Source organism: Aedes albopictus, unplaced genomic scaffold, assembly GCF_035046485.1.
Source record: "Aedes albopictus strain Foshan unplaced genomic scaffold, AalbF5 HiC_scaffold_525, whole genome shotgun sequence".
In the NCBI taxonomy this organism is placed as follows: domain Eukaryota; kingdom Metazoa; phylum Arthropoda; class Insecta; order Diptera; family Culicidae; genus Aedes; species Aedes albopictus.
Window position 1 is genome coordinate 4,190 of NW_026917338.1, and position 20,811 is coordinate 25,000.

The 20,811-nt window shown below is 42.9% G+C and overlaps 1 protein-coding gene across 1 annotated transcript; it reads right to left on the bottom strand.

The window, feature by feature from the left end:
- Positions 1 to 686: 686 nt before the first annotated feature.
- Positions 687 to 19,196, bottom strand: LOC134283915 (mitochondrial adenyl nucleotide antiporter SLC25A25-like; the record flags this gene model as incomplete). The annotated part of the gene is given in 4 exon segments (XM_019671725.3): positions 687 to 3,964; positions 7,127 to 7,694; positions 7,764 to 7,922; positions 19,021 to 19,196. Coding segments are annotated over 4 exon segments (1,032 nt in total). The 3' UTR covers positions 687 to 3,752.
- Between the last annotated feature and the right edge of the window lie 1,615 nt (positions 19,197 to 20,811).

Genomic DNA, 20,811 nt, shown 5'->3' on the forward strand with positions numbered 1-20,811 from the left:
CTAGATTGACCAAACGCCCCTTAGTGCGACGTTTGCCGGGACAGCTAGTTTCTAATATTTTCTTCGGGCTCCCTTATCCGACGTCTCCACTATAGACAGAAATGTCTTTCCTTTTTTTTTCGGGCAGATGTGGCAAGACAGAAATGTTCTCTCCCCGTTTTCAAGGAAAACAACGGTGTTGAATATTTCTGCAACGTTTTCTCTCTCTGGCAGCAAAATGATGGCAAGACTTTTCTGCCTGGAGACGTGATGTTAGGCAACCAAAAGTCCAAAAGGCTATCTTACGTTTATCACCCTGCTCTCTCAAGCAGCAGCAGAAGATATACAGTTTTTGTTTAATGTTTTCATAGGGGAACGTTTCTTTTGGAAAACAAATCAATCCTCCACGGGTACTAAACTGATAGCCTTACAGTCCCAGTACACAGGGTCAAATATTTGTCCAAAAAGAAACCAATGCTCGAACATCTTGTTTGACTCGATCAGATGTTTTTTCTTGAGTTCTTTTCTTGTCAAACATTTGATCCTGTGTATTAGCGGCCTCACTACACATAGGAAGTTTGCCATGCTACCTTTTCTGGCAGGCAAATGTGAACCTATGAAAACCAACAAAGATCAACAATCAAGTCGACAAGTATAATCAGGGAGTGATCGGAAGTAAGCAAAAAGAATTAAACAAACACATATAGTTAATATTTGAAGAATAATCACTTATATTTCATCGGTTGAGTTTTTTTTTCTGTCTGTTTTTAGTTTCGATTTGCGTCATTTATTATATCAATTGAATATTGTTTCGTTTCATTTCAGATTACATAGTTTTCTTGTTTGTCCTAATCATTGAACTGTCTCTCTTTCACTTTCCTTCGGTATCTATCTAAACCTTTTTTGTGCCTGTCTTCTCCACACTATCCATCCTGATGAAAACTGACTTCTTCTCGTTTGTTTTCCTATAATTTGGTTTTCTTTAGCAATTGATTATTTACTTTTTTTCGCACTTACTTTTTTCAATATAGTCGACAATTTGTTTGTTAAAGGTAAAGAGTAAACACGGGAAAATACGGAATCACTTTTTGAAAAAGATTTCTTGTTTTCGATTTGAATTAGTTTGAGTTATACACGATTGCGGCTTTAATTCCTAATAACATCCTTAAAAGGTTCTAGATAACGAATCGTTTCACGGGAGGAATTGTGTTTGTTGCATAACTTTGCAAGTGTTTGAATTTCTATCTCTCTCTCTCGCTCATTCACACGCACACGCCTCTTCTTCCGTGTTCAAATTCAGACGCAGCACCACTTCTACGGGGTGATGCTGCCACATTGTTCCTGCTCCATTTCCACCCACGTTCCTCAACAGTTTCACGCAACGTCCATCAGTCTCACATCATTGTTTCTTTTATCAATTTAGTTCGGTTTTCTGTTTGTTTTAGTTATTTTCTAATACATAAGCACAACGCACGCATATCTCTGTTCTTTTTCTCCGGATCTCATACGATCTCACTGACTTGTTTTGTGTTTCGACTTTCGAGAGAATTCCCGTGGAAATTTCTCAATTTCATAATATATTTGATTTTCTTGAAAAAGTCACCTAACTAAAAGTATGATAAGGAAAAGCGCACAAGCAAACACGATTTTATGTTTTTTTTGTTTCGTTCCAAACGAACCTTATGTTACAGTTTTAAAACTTTAGGGTTGGAGCATTATTTGGCGGCGCTTTGGATCAATCAAATGCGCACGCCCTTTCATCAGTAGTGTTGGTTGATGACCGGGGATCCCTCTGCACGCTTGGGAAAATGAACGCAAACTTGGGCCGGTGAAATTCTAACGCTTCTGAATCATGTTGGAATTGAGTAAGATTGAAATTCCATGTGAACGTGATGTTAACAGTCTGTTCGATTAAGCTTTCATATTTGGGGTAACATAAGACTGAATCTCAAAAGGCAGAATCACATTAGGCCGAACACGAAAGATTGAAATTTGATTGAAAAATTTACAAAACGGTAAACATTAAAAAAGAAAATTCAAAAATGTACACAAATTTTCAAAACACTGGGATAAACCTATGCTCCAAAAAAAAGTGTCTGGTCAAATTTTGGTGGAATTTTTCCAAGCCAATATGCTGAAATGATCTTGAGCACGTCGTCGATTCATCCGAAACCCATTTCCCAGAATTTCATTCCCCAGAATTTCCTTTGAAAAAGATTTCTGGGGAATGGAATACTGGGAAATGGGTTTCGGTGCAATGTTATTGAATCGTCGTGCTCAAGAATCAGCACGACTGCTTTTGGGTTAGCAAACTAGTCAAATCACTATTTCAGCCGTTCATAGGTAGTAGTGTTACATATTTGCACGTTTTTTCTTTTGTTCTGATGAGTCGGAATACTGATTATGATGTTTTGAAGCATTAGACCATATAGAAACATTGAGGTTTTTCCCATAACTAGTTCACATTGAATTCCAGTATGAAAAACTTGCTCAAATAGGAGAACGAATCGTTCTAACGTTCACTGATCCAAACGTGCATTATCGCTTGCTCCATGTGCGCGAACCTGCCGCGGAGCGACCTGCGCGATTACGAAGGGTACCAACCGGCCCCGGCTCGGCGTCATTGCCTCCGTCCGAATCCACGAACGCACACACTATTTGGTTCCGGTGGGATTGGACGGTTTCGCGTTGTTCCAGTGAGTTTCTGTGTATTTTTTTAAGATTAATATCACACTTAAAATAAATCACCAATTTCCTGGTGTTGGATTCTCGGTGAAATTTCCAAAGTTCCCAACTTCGGTAATTTTACCGAAAGCTCAACACCGGAGCCGGTAATTTCTTCCTAGTGTTCATATGTATAGGATGCGAAGGGTAGGTGTAAAAAAGAAAGCTAAAAAATTTGCTAATTATAAATATGCGTGTAACGATGCGTGTGGTGCCCTTCGGGTAAATAAATAGCTAAATCGCATTGAATCACTTGTTTGCACTTTATTCTCTTGCGTTGCTTCTATGTACCTATCTGTCTTTAATAGTTTAATGACCTTTCCAAAGAGAACGTCACACCCGCTAAGATTACCACATTTAGAGAGACGACTGCGGGATGCCTACTTCGATTTCAGAGCACCCTCTGTTGCTTCAATCTAGAAACTGGAATCGTTAGAAGGTTTTTCTATTTGTTTTCAGATACTTTTCTAAACTGAATTTGTCACTATGTAAAACAATAAAAATTGCGTTTACTACTAAAAAAATGACATTTGGGAGAAGTTTACTTTCAATTTGTTGCTACTACTTAATCATAATCGAAAGAATTAAATCAGCGCGGAGAAAATAAGTTAAATTGCATTATGTACACCTAAGAGGTAAGGGAAGGTTAAGGGTTAATTAATCAAAGGAATAAAGTTGTGCCCTCTGCCCATTGTTCCGTTTTCGGACTCGAAAGCGCAAATGTTCCGGGAAAACGTTGATTCGGTTAATAAATAGCTGTAGGAATCGGACCGGGTCCCGGCGAGGGACCGGTCCGATCGATATCCGGATGATGACGATTGACGACGAGATGGTGGTGATGATGCAGCGATGGCGACGGCGACGACGACAGCGGCGGCTAGTAACCTTAGCAGCCCTGAAGGCTGCTGTTGTAGTGAAAGTAGCAGTTTTGAAGGTGCCATCGAAGAAGGCGGCGGCAGCTGCTGATGGGCAACGATAGCATCATTTGGTGGAACAACGACGGTGCTGATCATCGCAGCATGTGTTTGGGTTGCTTCCGGCGCACCAAATCACGTCATGTTCACACCGAGGGCACGGCTCGAGTACTCGTACACGACGTAGCTGATCGAGACGGCCGGTAGCACCTTGATGAAGTTGGGCGTGATGCCCCGGTACAGCCCCAGGGGACCCTCGGTTTGCAGTATCCGCTTGAATACGTTCGTCATGTTCGGTTCGACGGCGGCGATCCCGTCGGCCGGGTTCTGCGTACCGATCGTCACGGCTGGAAGGAGAGAGAAAGGCGGATTAAGGAATTGTTGCATCTCGTTTGTAAAATGGGGGATTTTAGGGCATATGGGACAACTATGCGTAGATAAGAAGTTAAAGTTCGAGAGTTGAACAATGTAAGCCGAAGATAGCGGAAACAGCAATAAGAATTTCTCACCAACTTGAAGTTATTCTCTTCATCTCCAGAAGTTTACTCAGATTTTTCAAAGTATTTTTTAAGATGTTTTTCTTGGCTTTCCAGAAATTCTAAGAGTTTGTTGGAAGATTCTCCATCATTAATTAATTCGGATCACGATCAACGCCTACTTATATATATAGGGTATCCGATGCTTTACTAAGTATGGTACGCTTTAATAATTATCCCAAAACAAAGGAATGAAGCGCCGTTTGTTTTGTTTCTTATTTTTGTACTTTTATTAGAAGTACGAAAGATAACGAAACGAACGGAGAAAATCGGTTTCATAATCGCTTTGCTTTCGAATAGGATTAATTTTGGAGTTTAAGATTACTAAGGGCACGGGGATGCCAATTTGTTGACATATCTGGCCAATGACCGGATCCTACAAAAGTTGAAACTATTTTCAAGATACCTCCTCCCAGCGACATTTTCAGCCTTTGACCGTTTCCGGTGCCGCGAATGACAATTTCTCTGGGATTTCTTAGGCAGTTCCTCCAGGAATTTCAAAAATGCCCTCAGCATTTCCTACAATAGTTCTCTCGTAAATTCCTTCAAGAGTTCCTTTGGAAATTTCTGGAAAAAGCTCCTTCGGGAAATCCTTAAGAAGTACTGTAGTAAACTTACCCAAAAGCTTCGTATAAATTTCATCCAGAAACTTCTTCGGAAATCTTGCCATGAGTTAATCTAGAAGAATTTCCATAAGTGCCTACGGAAATTCCGCAAGGAGCTCTGGAATTTCTACTAAAATTTCTCCTGCATGTAGGAATTCCACAACACAAATTCCCCCTGAAATTCTTATGGGGAATCCTCCAGGAGTGCTTTCGGTAGCTTCTCCAGAAGTTATTCAAAAAATTCCTTCCGGTGTAAGTCGAGAAATTCTCCGGAATTCCTCTAGGAAGTACATTTGGAAGTTTCTCAAGCATTTTCTTCGAAAATGCCCCAGGAAGTAACTTGGCTATTTTCTCCAAGATTTTTTTAATCCTTCGGTAATTTTTCCAGAAGTTCCTTCATGTGTTCTTTTGTAATCCTAAAGGAGTTCCTTCGGACGTTTCTCCAGCAATTGTTTCGAAAACTCTGCCATGAAATTGTTCGGAAAACCTTCAGAAGAATATTTTGGCGGATCTACTGGTGAGTTTATTCGAGGATTTAAAAACTGTATAGCCGTTTAAATCACAGATCCTTTAGAAGTTTCTTCGGTTATTCTTGCAAAAGATCTTTCGGAATTTACCTCAGAAGAATAGGGAAATAGTTCCTTCAGAAAGTCCTTCGACAGAATTGACCACCTCATACTTCTAAAAAAGTGGAGCAAATTGGCGTGACTCCCAGCTGTGTCGAATGATGCAGCCAGACCCTATCTGACCGACACATCGCTTAGCACTAAAATGGGATCCTCTCGGTCTATTCCCTACAATATCAAAAAATGCCCTTCAGTGTCCAAAAATGCCAGACATTTAATCCAATACGTTTGACTATTCGCTAGCAGGAAAATCTCTGAACCGATTACAATTATTTATCCGTTCTCTTTACGACGACTTTAACAGGAGGCTTGGATTTATAATGAAGAATGCCAACGAATTTGGAGATCCCCACTGCTTGACGTCACTCTTCTGCTCATTGGTACGTTCAATACTGGAATTTTCCGCCGTTGTTTAGTGCCCATTCCAGAATTGAGAATTCATGGTCAGCAGGCATTAAAAAAGAACAGAAAAAGTTCGTGCGTTTTGCCTTGCGGACCACTCATCTCCCCGCCGAAGAAACCCCTCTACCACCCCCCCCCCCCTCCCCCCTCCTAAGAAAGAAATCCTTGAAAGGATTCCTAGGAAACACCTGAAGGAATTGATGGTGGAATTTCCGGATGAATCACTGGTAAAAACCCCAGCGGAATTCCCGCATAAATACTCAGTGGAATTCCCAGAGACATCCACGGAGGATTTCTCAGAGGAAATCCTGGATAAATCACAGGTAGAATTTCTTGAGGAGTGTCTGATGATACTCTCGGACGATTCCTTGGAAGAATCTCTTGAGAAATCCATAGAGGAATTCCGGGATATATCCATTGAGTAGTCACTGAAGGAAATCCTACAAAAATCCATGGAGGAATTACTGGTGGAATCCTTAGAGAAATCAATGGAGAAACCTCTCGAGGAAACTATGGCAAATCTTGGATAAATCCTTTAAAAAATTGATGGTGGAATTCCGAAATGAATTCCTGGAGGATTTCCTTGAGAAATCCTTTGATAGATTCCTGGATTAATTCCTTGCAGAATTACTGGAGGAATTTCTGCTGGAAATGTGGAATGCATACCTGAAGTAATTCCTACTCTAATTCCTGGAGAAATCCCTAGAGAAATTCCCAGGTAAATCCCTGGAGGGATTCCTTGAGGAGAATCTGGTGGAATCCCTAGAGGGTTTGCTGGATAAATCTCTGGTTAAACTTCTAGTGGAATCCCTTGAGAAAGTCCATGATAAATCCCTTGTGGGATTCCTGGAGCAACCCGCGGTACAATCTCTAATAGAATCGCAGAAATATGTTTGATTCTTTTCAAATGTGACACGAGAGTTGTTCGTTCATGATGCTAAATTGCTGAGTGGAAAAAACATTTATTTTTCATTGCTCAAAAAAGGTTGATACAATAGAGAGCTGACAAAGTCGGGTTACCACTATATTTTTTATTATAGAGAATTTCAACCTAAGACTGGTTTATACCTTGTTCTGAAGGAGCTCTTCAAATATGTACAAGGAAAACTCCTAGAGAATCTCCAAGAGAAATTTCCAGATTCCAAGTGATTCTTCAAAGAGAATCTATTCAGAGAACGTCTGGATAAATTTCCCGGGTAGAATTGTTCTGAAGTTCTGGAAGAAACTGCAGATCGTCTCTGAAATAAGCTACATCCAATTATTTCCAAAGCTTCCAGTGTTCTTAGTACGCATATTGAACCCATACAACAACGATAACAATCAACTGTAGAGTAACTCACCTTGAGCCTGTAACCGCGTCCGCACCAGGGCCAACGGGTACGAGCACACCTGCCCCAGGGTGCTGGAGGCGCTACCGCACGCCAGCAGCAGCCAGAAGCTCGGCTGTTCCGTCTCGTGGTGGCTGAGGTACTTCTTCTTCAGCGTTTCGTACACGGCCAGATCGATACCGGCGTACGGTATGATCCCGAGCATGTTTGGAATGTAGCCACGGTAGAACGAGCGAAGACCCTCGCGGCGGTAGATCTTGGTCGCTGCGTCCAGTATACTGCTGTATTGTCCGGTTTTCCTTAACGCTAGTCGGGTTTTTAATACTTCTAGTGGGTAGATGGCGGTCTGGGACACCCCGCCGGCGCACGCTCCCGCCACGAACCGCTCGTAGATCGAGAGCTGGCGCTTGTCGTTGCCCCGGATGAGCCGCTTGACCTGCTCGTACGCTGCGAACTTGATGGCCGATTCGGGCGCGATCTTGAGCACGTTGATGAAGTTGCCCCGCCAGAGGCTCTGCACGCCGCCCTCCTTTAGCATGTACTGCAGACAGTCTGAGATTCGCTGTTTGGTTGATTGCACCTAGATGGGGGGAGAAAATCCGAGAGATTAGTTGCTGATCCAGATTTTACGGAGAATTCAACTGCTTACCTGCAGGAACACCTTGAGCCGATCGAGGGGCGCCGTGCACGTCCGGGACACGGCCCCGGCGAAACCACCGGCGGCCAGATGGCGCCACCACATGCCACTCTGCATCTCACTTTGCGTGAAGTCATCAGGTACGTTCAGATCTTCGCCTATGTCCAGATACTGAAAGTGGTCGTAATAACGGAGAAAGGAAGCACAATTAGTACCGCCGTTGGGGCCATTTCGCGGAATGGTACGCATAACGTCCATTGAGGGGGCGGGGAACAAATGGGGGAGCTTGGGGTTGTACGACTGTAACGAAGTTTCAACTGTTGTTCTAACTAAAAAACGGTGCAGCAAAGGGGTGTGTGAAGGGGGTAATGATTATCTGGGAACGGCAAACAAATACACAGCTAAGTGAAAAGGGGTTGTTCTGACAGTTCGCTACCAAAGGAGACGATGAAGGCCTACTGGGGTGATAGAGGAATGATTGGTGCACGTGGGAATGCTTTGATTGAGGATTTTGATTAGCAATACATGTATGGCACTGTATGGTGAAAACTATTTCGCATATTTAAATTCAGCCTCTTCAAGTAAATTGCTATTGAAACCTAAGAAATTTTGTCGTAACACAAAAATTCATGCTGTATGTAATAGTTCCTGTCAAAATAAAGAAACTCTTGTCACAAACTTTAAAGAACCTTTTACAGCTTTAAGAATCTCTAACAGAATCATCAGAAATTCTCCTATGTAAGTTAATACCATGACCAATGTCATTCCATGAAAAATTCACTTCTTTCCCTACCATCGCTCACGCGCATGATGCAAGCGCTAGGACCAATTTCATTATCACTTCTAATGGCTTCGTAATGACCACTAGTCGCTGCCTAGGAGCTGACATTCAACACTCGATTCCGTTTGCTGTCTGGTTTGAAAACCAGTTCAAACCGATTACTCAAGCCCTAGCTCAGCTATAAGAAAGACAAACAAAAACTAGGTCTCTTATACAATTCCGATAATTACTGTAACAGCACAGCTCAGTACATACCACACCGATCGACGATTGTCGAGCGATCGCTTGCGGTTCAAGCGCAAACACACTCATAAAGTTTGTTTGTGTTTACATATGTAGTCGCACACGACGATCGCAATCAACCACTGACTTGACTCTGACTGGCTGATTGCTTGCCGTGTGACGTCATTGGTCACGACGATCACGATCGCGTAAGTGACGCGAGCAGAGTGATGAATGACGGACGACGACGACGCGTGTTCACGACTTCGGTGCATGCTTCGGTCACCACAGTAGTTGCCTTCGTGGTCGTTCAAGGTCCGCCCCGCGATCTTCCACAGTCTCCACAGTCCACAGCGGTGGTGGTGGTTTGACAACGGGGTCCTTGGATGGGTTCAATTCTTAATTTTTTTTTGTTTGCTGCATCTTAGCAAGCTAAGGTAGCCGCCCGCCACGAGACGGATTGAAGTTCAGCACACGATTAAGGTCATAGCTGTCAGTCGTTCCACGCGAATAACGACTGCGCATGACTGAGCAATATTTGCGCAAATTAATCCACGCTACAAACAGTGGCACTACGCGGAGTGGTGACGCTGAAAGACTCAGTCTCGGAACAAACAAAATGTTTAACAAACAGTCTGATAACGAATCAAAATGCAGTTATAGTTATGGAGTGCGGGGAACAACAGCCTCCGGTCACCTACCAGTCAGACGTAAACATCATGCTTTGCGAATTGCAATCGATCGATCAATCGATAGAGGGCGTATGGCTTTTCCTTTGTGTAGAGTTATGCATTGGATGAGTGGACCACTTCTGCGGGGAATACCGCCCTGCTTAGTGTTTGAATGGCGATAAGGGCCTACTTGGATCCGGGACGGCTTCCGGCATTTGCCAAGCTGTCTAGTCATAATTAAACTCCGTCGGAATGCAAGCATCTGACCTGGCCGTGACGTCTAGGCGTCACAGAGCCATGTGACGTTGCGTGACTTTAGTGAAAAGGAGTGCGACATTTAGCCAAACGATGCTAATTATCCGTATTGGCAAACGATGAATTTCCTCGAAATCCCAGCGCATCCAATTAGCGAATACCTTGTAATTGCTGGCACTCGCCACTCGAGAAATATCCACCTGACCACTCGGTGACGCTCAGAGCTACATGTATTACCATATCAACCGAAATTCGCACACCCATCATCTCCGCATGTCCGACGTAGCTACAAGCGCTCAAAAATCCCGGATTTTTTATTTGCAAAGGTCAACTGTCGGCGAACCTGGACACCAGTTCTTCGGTGCAAAAATAGGATTTCTGCAAAACAAAAAAAAATACTTCTTATCGCGCTCTTCGTGGCAACAACAGCAGTCTGTTGCAAACGGACGGTGGTCAGTCGTCAGAGCCGATTTCTGTTGTCAAGAGCACCGTAGCTCATTAATTTCCGTTCCACGAACACTACTAATGAGGCAGAAACCAGTTCTTCTGTTGCCGCCATTGTTGTACGACTCGGTTCGATTCGGTTCGGAAAGATAAGGCCTGCTTCGATTGCACACCTTCTTTGTTTGCAGCAGCAGTAGCTATCTGCCCGCGAGCTACGGAGGTGTGTCCTCCTCACTCTCTCTCTCTCTCTCACTGTCTGTCTCATCGGATGTTGGTTGATCGTAGCAACCTATGGTGCAATATGTATCATCCGCCCTGCACGCGCCCACCACCGTCGCCGATAGGATCGAATGATGGTAAACAACCGTTGGGGCGTCCGCTGGATTGAGTTGTAATCAACAAACGGGGAATTGTTTGTCTTACCTACAATAATGAACCACAACATCGCCGTATCAGATGGACAACGTCGGACGACTTGCTCGCATTGACCCCATTTCAAGCCGTGGCCTCGGGTGGAGCAGAAGTTCCCAACTCGGAGTTTCCGGCTCGAAGTAGCTGATGAAACTCTTGAGTTCCTGCCTAAACTTGATGTCCTTTTTGTATCTTACAGTTTTTACGAAAATTCTTATAACTTTACAAAGTTTCATCCCCAAAATGTGATCGAACTTATGGTGAAATCCGACATTTGTAATGTTCTAGAGCAGTAGTTTTAAGCGGTTTTGCCTTGCGGATGTTTCTATCTCCACTACTCTCTCCGTTGACGATTACCACGTATTGCTGTTCAACCTGCTGTATCCCAAAAACATCGAAGTTAGGGATAGATCGAACAATTGTAATGTTCTAGAACAATAGTTTTCAACTGTTTTGCATTGCAGATTAGTCCATCTCCACTATTTGCTCGGTCTACGTTGTAAATAGTTTCTGATGAAATACTAACAGATCTCTAATATTTTTTTAGTAAATATTTAGCAAAAGTGTGTCAAATTTCATGGATAGATCCTTGGCGGAACCTTTGGACACCTTGGTAGATAACTGTCAAGATTGTTGGTTGAATGCTGGCATCGTTCATGGTAAATACCATCCAAAATCGTAGGCATATTTCCGGCAAAATTCTTGAAGGTTTGATTTTAGATCTCTGGAGAATTTCTTATTCTATTCTTATTACGACAAATTATTTTTGAGGTGTAAGACAGACGAGCCAAAATAGGAAGCACGTTGGAAACCACTCGCCTAGACTATATTTGTAAGCTTGGTAGAAGAAATTTTCATTTGCGTTCTTTCTTATTTGATGGAAGAATTGCGTGCGTTTTAAACGAGGATAACTTAATGAACTAACTCAAACTTGTTCTCATTTCTGTCTGTCTGGCTTTTAATTATATAACAGGGCCGCATATCTATAAGAAAAGCTAAAAAGATCACTCTTTTTAATCATGAAGTAACGGATAAACAGAAATGGATGCACGTTTGAACTAACTCTTCGTTTAACAACACGCAATTCTCACATCAAGTACCGCAGACAGGACGCGAATGAAGTTTCTTTCTACCACGTTTCAAAGTAGATTCTAGGTCAGAAGTTGATACAGCAGTGCGTGAGTCAATTGATAAGAACTTTCAAAAACTACAGTACGGAACTTCACTAAACTGAACGAAATGCATAACCCATCAAAGGGCTGAAAATCTCTATAATAAATAATAATAATAATAAACGTGTTTCTGAACTTGTTACTTTGTCCAAATTGCGAATTCTACTTGTGCTATTTCTGAAGCCCGGACAGCATTTTTGCACATGCCAACTCCTACTACGATTCAGCAATCAGCCTAGTTCCCAAACAAATCAAATTTACATCGTAAATCACTTCATTCGTCACTCCAACTGTTCACAGTTCACAGCCCGTTTCGTAATCCCGCAATCGTCCCAGTCAGTCCACCGATAGACCGATAGACAAGTAACCCTGACTCGACCTCGGTTGCCAAAACTGATAGCCGGTAAACGACTGCGACTACTTCACACATACAGGCGCTTCTTATGTAACGCAACACCGAATTACACACGCTGTTCTACATTTGGCGAAGGAAATAAATCAACAAACAATACAGTGCACTGTAACAAATGTCACGCAACACCAATCACAGTAGACACAGCGCAGCGCGCACCGAAGAATAGTGACCTTTAGAACAACTTCCACGTAGAAATCGCTATCCAGCGTATCCATGGACGCTCTACTTGCGGCGCGGTTTGGCCCCTTGGCTCCCGTTTCCGCCTCGGTTGCAGCAAATCGATAAACTCCTGGCCTGGCTGCCGGTCCGGGCTCTGGGTCACGCCGAATTTCGATTGCACTCGCAATTACCGTCGGCCGCGGCGTGTTACGTTCGACGAAGTGTTCGATCAAAAACCACGCGCGTGCAACCCCAGTAGGCGGTTATGCAAACGGAAAGTGGGCAGCGGGCCAACACCTCAATGTATGGCAACACTGCTTGCTCACACCGCCCCACGGTGAGCTGCAGCAATGTTGTCGCGTTTGAAGAAGCACCACGAGAGGCAGGCGAAACTGCAACCAACTCGTTGCACCGGTGTCGTCCAACTGTGCGCCCGGTTCGGTGTACGAGTCTTACTCGGGCCGGTCGGTGGCCGGATAGGGAAGCCGAAAATATCTACCCACAGGTACAGGCAGAGGCAATAGACGACGATACACATAGAGTTCCGATGTCTATCATCATGGGAATCCGACATCGATATAGAGAGGGAGAGAGAGGAGAACGGGACGACTGCCTGACTGCCTGCAGCAGTGTGACACTAGACAACTGACAACTATTCGCGTGTGCTAATCATAACTTTTAACGTTTAACTCAACTGACTCTGTGTTGATCCGCCGTAACTACCGAGAGCAATTAGCCGTAGTTTACTGCGAACGACAAAGTTTCCACGGAAATTAATCGTTTAAAGATCGAATCGGAACGTTATAAATACAGCTGGGCTGGCACCACCTGTCGGATTCTGTTGCCCTCGTTAAAATTTCAGCATTTTTCGAGTTGTTGGCATTGGTGTTTGCATATAAATTTGCGAACCGAAGGCACGTGTACCTGCACGCGCCCGGTCAGCAGGTAGGCAATAACAACAACAGCAACCATGGCAACCCCGACAAAGAACGAAAGAGGCCACCTTTGACCTTTTTTTTATCGTTTTCTCCCAAGGATGTGGAGCCGACCTACATACTTCGATGCACAGCCAAATGAGCTCGAAAGGATAATCGAGTGCGGTTGACTGAACACTGATTGTAGTTGGCGGTGAGGAACGATCAGTCCCGTCGCGACGGCGACGGTTATGTCGAAGACTACCTGTGTAGTTTGTTATAATGGGACAACTCACTAATAGATGGTCTCATGTGGAACACAGGTAAGCATACAGAGATTTATCTGGCTGAAGTGTCAAATCGTTGTGGAATGGGTTTTTTATGGAGGTAGGGATTCAAATACATAAAGTAACCTTGTTACCTGCCGTTTTATTTAAAAAGTGCTTACAAAACTGTTGTACGCAAAACGTTTCTGTTGCTGTCCAATTATAGAATGTTTCTGGTCAATCATTTCAAAAGTTCTAATCTGCTAAAGAAAGTACTTCGTTGTCTTTTCTCTTTCCCGATACGCTCGGAAGAGAAGTAAACATAACAATCTCTTTATTTGCGGATACGGTCTACTAAATGTTTGGCCATATTTGTTTAAAGCAACAGACACGTGTTTGTAGACAAAATCATGGTAGGCTCTTTTCAAATGTAACGCGAGCTATTACCAAATAAGTTAATCGTTTATGTGTAAAACTAGCATACCATCAATTAGCATAATTGATTTGAACGCATGCCAAAATCCAGTTGCGTAGAAGTCCCACACTGTGCGAAGCCGCCAATACAACCTTGACTACATTTGGCAGCTCCAGAGCTTTCCAGAGGAACCAAACCGACGGAAGGCGGAAGCCACTGAAAACTTCAACGCCCACTATGTTGTTGTAGATTGTGGCGCCACCAAGCGTGCAAGCGAGCACGTAGTGATTCAGGGACTGGGAACACTGCTCTTCTAAGGCTTCACACTTCAACCGTCGCCACCGCCAGAGAGACGTAAACAAGAAACGAGGAAACTGCTTCCGGTTTGAGCTAGTCTTGGGTGGGCACCCACTCCAGATGATAATGGAGATTGGAACCGAAGAAGTGGCGGCGATGCTGGAACAGGATAATGGATGTTTTAATTAGAAAACCGATCCGAGCACTGCCCACTCTTGGCCATTGAACATTGAACGTTATTCATAGACGCTCTCGTCTCTCCATTAGAAAGGGATGATATTAAAAGGAATTCAGGAAGGCAGTTGAGATTGATGCTTACTCGGGAACACATTGTAATTGAGTTAGAAGAATGTGGGTTTCCTTAAGCCAAGGATCGAATGAAGTGCAAAGTGGTAATCCGATTTTGAAGAGGAATTTTAAGCTGAGCAGCTTAGGTAGAGCCGCTCTGGCCTTTATGCCATCAACGACAATTCATAGTACTTCAAATATGAGAAAGAACTTAAACTCACAGGTAGAAGAGATACATCTACAAATCAAAACGATTTGAATGAAATTCTTAGTTGTCTGCTGAGGCAATACCTTTAAATAGAAATATCGAGATAAACCTGCTCCATTTGCTCCATTTTTTTACTGGGATTATCGTATTATGACCATAAAAGTAAGGCCGTCATCGGTATCATAAACAGGAAAAAAACATTGTCGGATTCATAACCAAAAAGCCTTGAATTCGTAAAGCTTACCGCTTCATAATTTTGAAACAAAAGTCATGATATCATAACCTAAACTAAGAAGTCATAATTGCGAATGAAACAATTCTCATTTTCAGAACTAAAATATTATGACGCTTTTTATTGTACTATGACGCTAAGTCATAAAAGCATAGCGCTGAGTTATGATATCATGACTCTTATTTCGCATGCATGACTCCGAGTGATAAAATCAAGATAACTAAACATCCAACAGAACAGAACAGAATGGTCATGCGTTCAGTGCGGAAAAGTATGTACGAAATGTATTAAGTCGTATGAATTAAGAGAATCGAACGTTGCTACTTGTAGCATCTTTTCAGCTGTAAACTTCCTGATATTTCGTTTAATATAAGATGCACCAAATTCCTTTTGGAATTCAAAAAAGTTAAAACCCATCCACAAATTCCTCAAAAGCATTTCTCCAGAAGTTCCGGAAATCTTCCTAGAGAATTTTCCAGGGTTGCTGAATTCCGACCGATTTCTCCTGGAATTTTGTACGGGGATGCTGCAGATTTCTTCAGGAGGTGCTCTCGGTATATTGCTCTCAGATTCTCTCGCCGCCTTTTGTCGGAATTTCTCCTGCGTTATGTACAAAGTAAATATCGTAGGATTTCTCTCAAGAGTTTTCCTCAGGATGTTTGTCAGATGGCGTCACGGAATTTCTTCATACTCTGTATATGGACAGACCGTTATCTGAGCGTGATGCTCCCGCATTACGGAAAACGCTAGCAAGAAAACTCCGGACTTCCTTCTTGGGATTTCTGCAGGAGCTATTGTTGATAGTTCTCATAAAGTTCTTGCGCGAATTCCAAGATTTTTTGCACTGACCCTCCTAAGAGTTTGTTTAGAGATTTTCCCGGAATTACTTCAATTACTTTCCAGATCCAACCAGAAATTTATCCGAGGTTCTGTGAATGGAATAACTTTGCTTCCGTAGTTTTTCAGGAGTTCTTCTCGGAATACCTCCGGCAGAGTCCCGTGAAAACCTCATGTAGAAATACTGGGAGAAACTCTAATATAAATTCCTGGGAGAACTTTCGGAAATCACGGAATGAACACCGGAAAAAATCTCTGGGAAGCAACTCTGAGAGCAAATGTGGAAAAACCTCTGATTGAATCTTGGGAGAAACTCCTGAAGAAATCCAGAAATGAAAAAACTCCGGCAAACCTCCAGGAAAAAAAGGAAAGAACTCCGAGAGACATCGCGGGAAGAATTCTGTGAGAAACTACATACGAAAAAAAAAATGAAGAAGGAATTGCGGTAGAAGTTCAAAGAGGAGCCCCGGAAGGAATTCAAGGAAGAACCTTGGATACCATTTCAGGATGAATTCTTAAAGTAATTTCGGAAAGAATTCTGCATTGATTTGCGAGCAAATCCATGTATTAAGATATTTCTTGCGAGTGCTGCAACTGTTATCTTTATCTTTTATGTGAAAGGGAACCGAAGTAGAAACATTTTCAGAAAAAAATAAGCTGCCTAGCTTAATTTTCCTCTTCAAACCGCGGTTACTAATCTCCATTTCATCCTCTGTCTGAGCCCAACTCAAAGAAATCTCTTCTTTGAGTTGGGCTCAGACAGAGGATGAAATAGAGATTAGTAAAGCGCGGTTTGAAGAAGGAAATTAAGCTAGGTAGCTTATACAAAACCTCAGGTTGTGCTGCTTATGCTATAACAACGATAATTTGAATTGCTTTGTAAGGAAGATTACTTTTACGAAAACAGCACAAAAAAACCAGTGGCGTCTCGTAACCTCACATTTTACCTGTTCAACGACCCTAAAAGTTGCATTTGCGGAGAATTGACGATCAGAATCAAATTGAAAATGGGCGGAAACGTCTATTATCGTCGTTTTCTACAAATAACAAGCCAATTTATTGTGAGAAATGAAGAATTTGCATTCGTTGAACAGGTAGATTTGAGGTTAGGGAATCGCCACTGAAAAAAACCATACCAATCCTTTATTATACATGCGAATTTCTTAGCAGTTGTTTGCCTTATAATGGCATTCTGTCGAGTAGTGCGGAACAAACTGCGTATCTCATTCTCAAGTAACATGTTTTAGTCAAATTTATGGAAGAAGTTCTTAGAACCATCATAAAACCAACATAAAAGGCAGAAGGTTTTACGACGGTTTTCGAAACCTCTACAAGACATATAGCATGACATGTATTTGCTGTTATAAAACCGTTACAAATGCTCAATGAGGCTTTCAAGTTCGAGTAACATCCTCGGCGTAAAACTATGCCTGGCAAATTGTTAGAATGCTATTGTACGGTACTCCTAACAAAGCTGTAACGAATCAAGGAGCTCAAAACAGTTCCTTTGTTTAGATATTGTACTTTCAACTCAAAAGAAACAATCCTAATCGATCTGGTTTTACCTATTCGGCGGAAATGAATCATACGTCATAATACAGCTCGATGACGATTTCATTTATCACATCTAGATTTGGAATCGAACCCAATTTTTGGAACACGGAAACGCGTTAACTAGTTCCGAAATTAGTCATCAAACTACTTCACTTACGAATCAATCAATCGAGTACCGATCGATCGTTGATGATGAATCATCGCAATCACTTCGAGTCCTTGTGTTGGCACTAATTAAGCCTTGACGAAGCATGCTGCTAAGTTCTAATGTCCAATTCCAGCGACAAAGTTGCAACTCATCATCCTATCTGTTATCAGCAATGATGCCTGATGCCACCACACATACACACACGAGGAAATCCGCAAAAACATATTTTCCACTCTGTTTTCAAGTGCGTGTTGCCAATAGGGCGTATCAATGTGCAAATATTTTCGACGCAAATGACGAACGACGACGCATAGAACGGAATTTCCCAGGGAGTTGAAGGCAGTTTCCGTGAACGTTTTGCGGCTCAGTTCGTCAAACTGCTTGCGAATATGACAACTCCGTCGAAAACGAACTTTTTCTATTTTAAATGGAGTGTAAACAATAGGTTGAAGAGAGTTTTAAAGTTGATTTGCTTATGGCATTATCAGAAAGGGATTCTATCGTGGACTTGGTAATTATCAGTGGGAATTTCGTTGTAGAATGGTCTCGTTGTTAGCAAATTGTTTTACACCAGAAGTATTTAAGTCAAAGTTTGACATACAATCTGCTATCACAGTCCTAACTCCTCGTATCTTTGAAATGGCCACAAACTACCAATTTTGTGTAGCTGTTTCTCTAAAATGGAGTAAGTTAGGACTATAGATAAAGAACTACTATAGATACATTTTAAAGCAACAATATCAAAACTTGGGATTCCTATGGAGAAATACCCAGTAAACAATAAGAACTTAATTAACGGCAAAAGCCAAGAACAACAAAAACACAATAAACACTAAACGAAAGCATAGAAGCATAGCAATCTGACAACAAGGAAATTCCCCGTCGATATCTAGAGTCATTAACATCAATTACAAGGCCCACATTCCGGTTGGCGCCAATCCAAAGATCGCAAAGAAACCCACCGCAGATATGCTTATCAGCCAACGTTACATTTTTCTTCCGCCAACTCCAGTCCCATCCTGTTCCAGTAGATAATATTCAGGTTATCTCCGACAGACGTCGACTCGCCTGGACAAGCCCTTGAAAGTAACGTAAATCCCCTGATTATTATTCACTCTTGAGGACGGTAACCGGCTCGAACAGGTTGACCACCGAAATGCCAACGCCGAAAACCGGTTGTTAACCGCGCTCGCGTCCTACAGAGACAAACATTATTTCCATAACAAAAAGTCCAATCGAGGGGGATTACCGACCGAACTCGATTGGATTTTTTCCACGAAAAGCGGAACTGACTAATGCGCGAGCCTTGAACGCACTGCGCTGAAACTGAATGACTTCATCGACGCCCTGCTACATGGCGGGCGACGATGGATGACTAACCCCCTACAACACTACCGAGCCGATTTGGCGCGTAAAATTCCAACCATAACCCACCAAACGAGCCCCCTTTCAGATTATAATAAACGAGCTGAGGCCACACTATTGTTAGTTGGACAAATGGAATGCGGAAACAATCGCAATCGCAATCGCACCCGACAAATCGGCGCGATTCCGAACCGATAGACAAAACACAAAATTACCTTTGAAACGAGCTCGCGGAAGATGAGCACGAAGTCCTCCAGGACATCGCCACTGACGTGGACGTGGGCAGCACTGTTCTGTTCCAGTGCCATGTTGGGATCAATCTTGAGGCCTTTTAAGGGATATTGCACGGTCCGCACGAAACAGACTGGCAATAGCGCACCGAAGAGATGATGGATGATCCAAGATATGGAAACGGGTCAACACAATCGTTGTTTCGCAAGATAGCGTAAATCGCCGCTTTCGGTAGTGCTCTCCAGCTGGTATTCCGGAGTCGCGACACGGACAGAGCACCAATACTCGCTAATATCACAAATGCCTTTTTTTCTTCGCAAACGCACACACAAATTCGCCTCCAAATTACTTTAGATGCACGATTCGCACGTGGCCTTTTCTAAGCTATGTTATATACCACTTGAAGGCCTTGTTGCACTTGGCTTCACTTTTATTAACGGAGACCTTCTTCTCTCAGGTTTAACTTCTTCGTACACGTTGTCTACACACGCTTCTCAAATTTTAATTTTCTTATGTGGGCCTGCCTCAAGCGCCACACACTTCTTCGACTTCAACACAAAGCCTTATGTATAACTTCTTGGAACAGCTGTTTCGAACGCGGTTTCGACGACCGCGTGCAATCCGGTTTTTCGCCTAGCAACAGTGCTTCAAATTTTTCAGAAAACGTTCACTCTTCTTCGTCTGGATGTGTTGGTCTTGTGTAGCTACAGGCCAATCACACACTACTGCCAGCTTTTTTGCGCACGGAGGGAAAAACCCAATAGCGCGAACTCGATTGCACTTTTTTTTCAACTGACTGTGTCAGGGTAACTTTCAACACGAACAGCTATTGAACGCACTTCTGCACCAGGAAGACATTGTTCCTACATTTTCAGATTCTATTTAAAACAGACACTAAAAAATCTTCCTATTCTCTAATCAGGTATATCAAAAAACAGACTTTTCTTTTTTCTTGTTTTAGCTCGTGGGATGCTTAGTTGTGATGCTCTTTAATGCTGCGTGGTTCTCCAGATCCAGTATGCAAGTGAATGCTCTTTCATAAAGCGAAGAATTGGAACGAACCACCAATCCGTCCAGTCTTTTCGGCAGCTAAGTTCAAACTGAAAGCTGCAGCAGTCACTTCCTCTTATTAGGTACCGAGCGACCGAGCGTCAATCGCTGCGCCGCTGCTGTGTCGATAGGTATAGATAGAGGTACCTCTGAGAAGAAGGCTATGGGTGACTGCAGTATATGCCGCCGTATCGAGCCTGCTACGGGTGTGCTCAGCGAAAGCGCGCGTACTACTACCGACCGATGTGGCACTGTGGCAGGCAGACTCGATTCCGTCGGTTTCAAGCGCATACACTACCACCCAAACAGCCAGCTGGGCCAATGACAATGTGGTATGGTCTTCAGTGGTGTGTGCGCGCGATTTTGTTCGTTACGTTACGTAAAAGCACGTGAAACGTCCGTTGCTCGCTCCTCCAATCCACCGACACCGACAGAAATGTAGCAACAATCTCTCGGTCCTTCCTTAGCTGCCTGTCCCCTTTGATTAGCACCACATGGATGGATGTAGTCCTCATGATTGTATCGATTCCCAACGTAGTCGTTGTTCGTATACGTATTGAAATACCAGCGTAGTAATGTTAGTGGGCTAACAGTAGAGGCTGAAAGTGTAGTTTTTCGGGGTAGAAAATGCTAGAAGTTTCAATACATGCATTCGGGGTAGATAACTAGGCAATGCATCCTGAACTGGTTTCCAACAACTAATTGAAATGAATGACTTCCGTTTA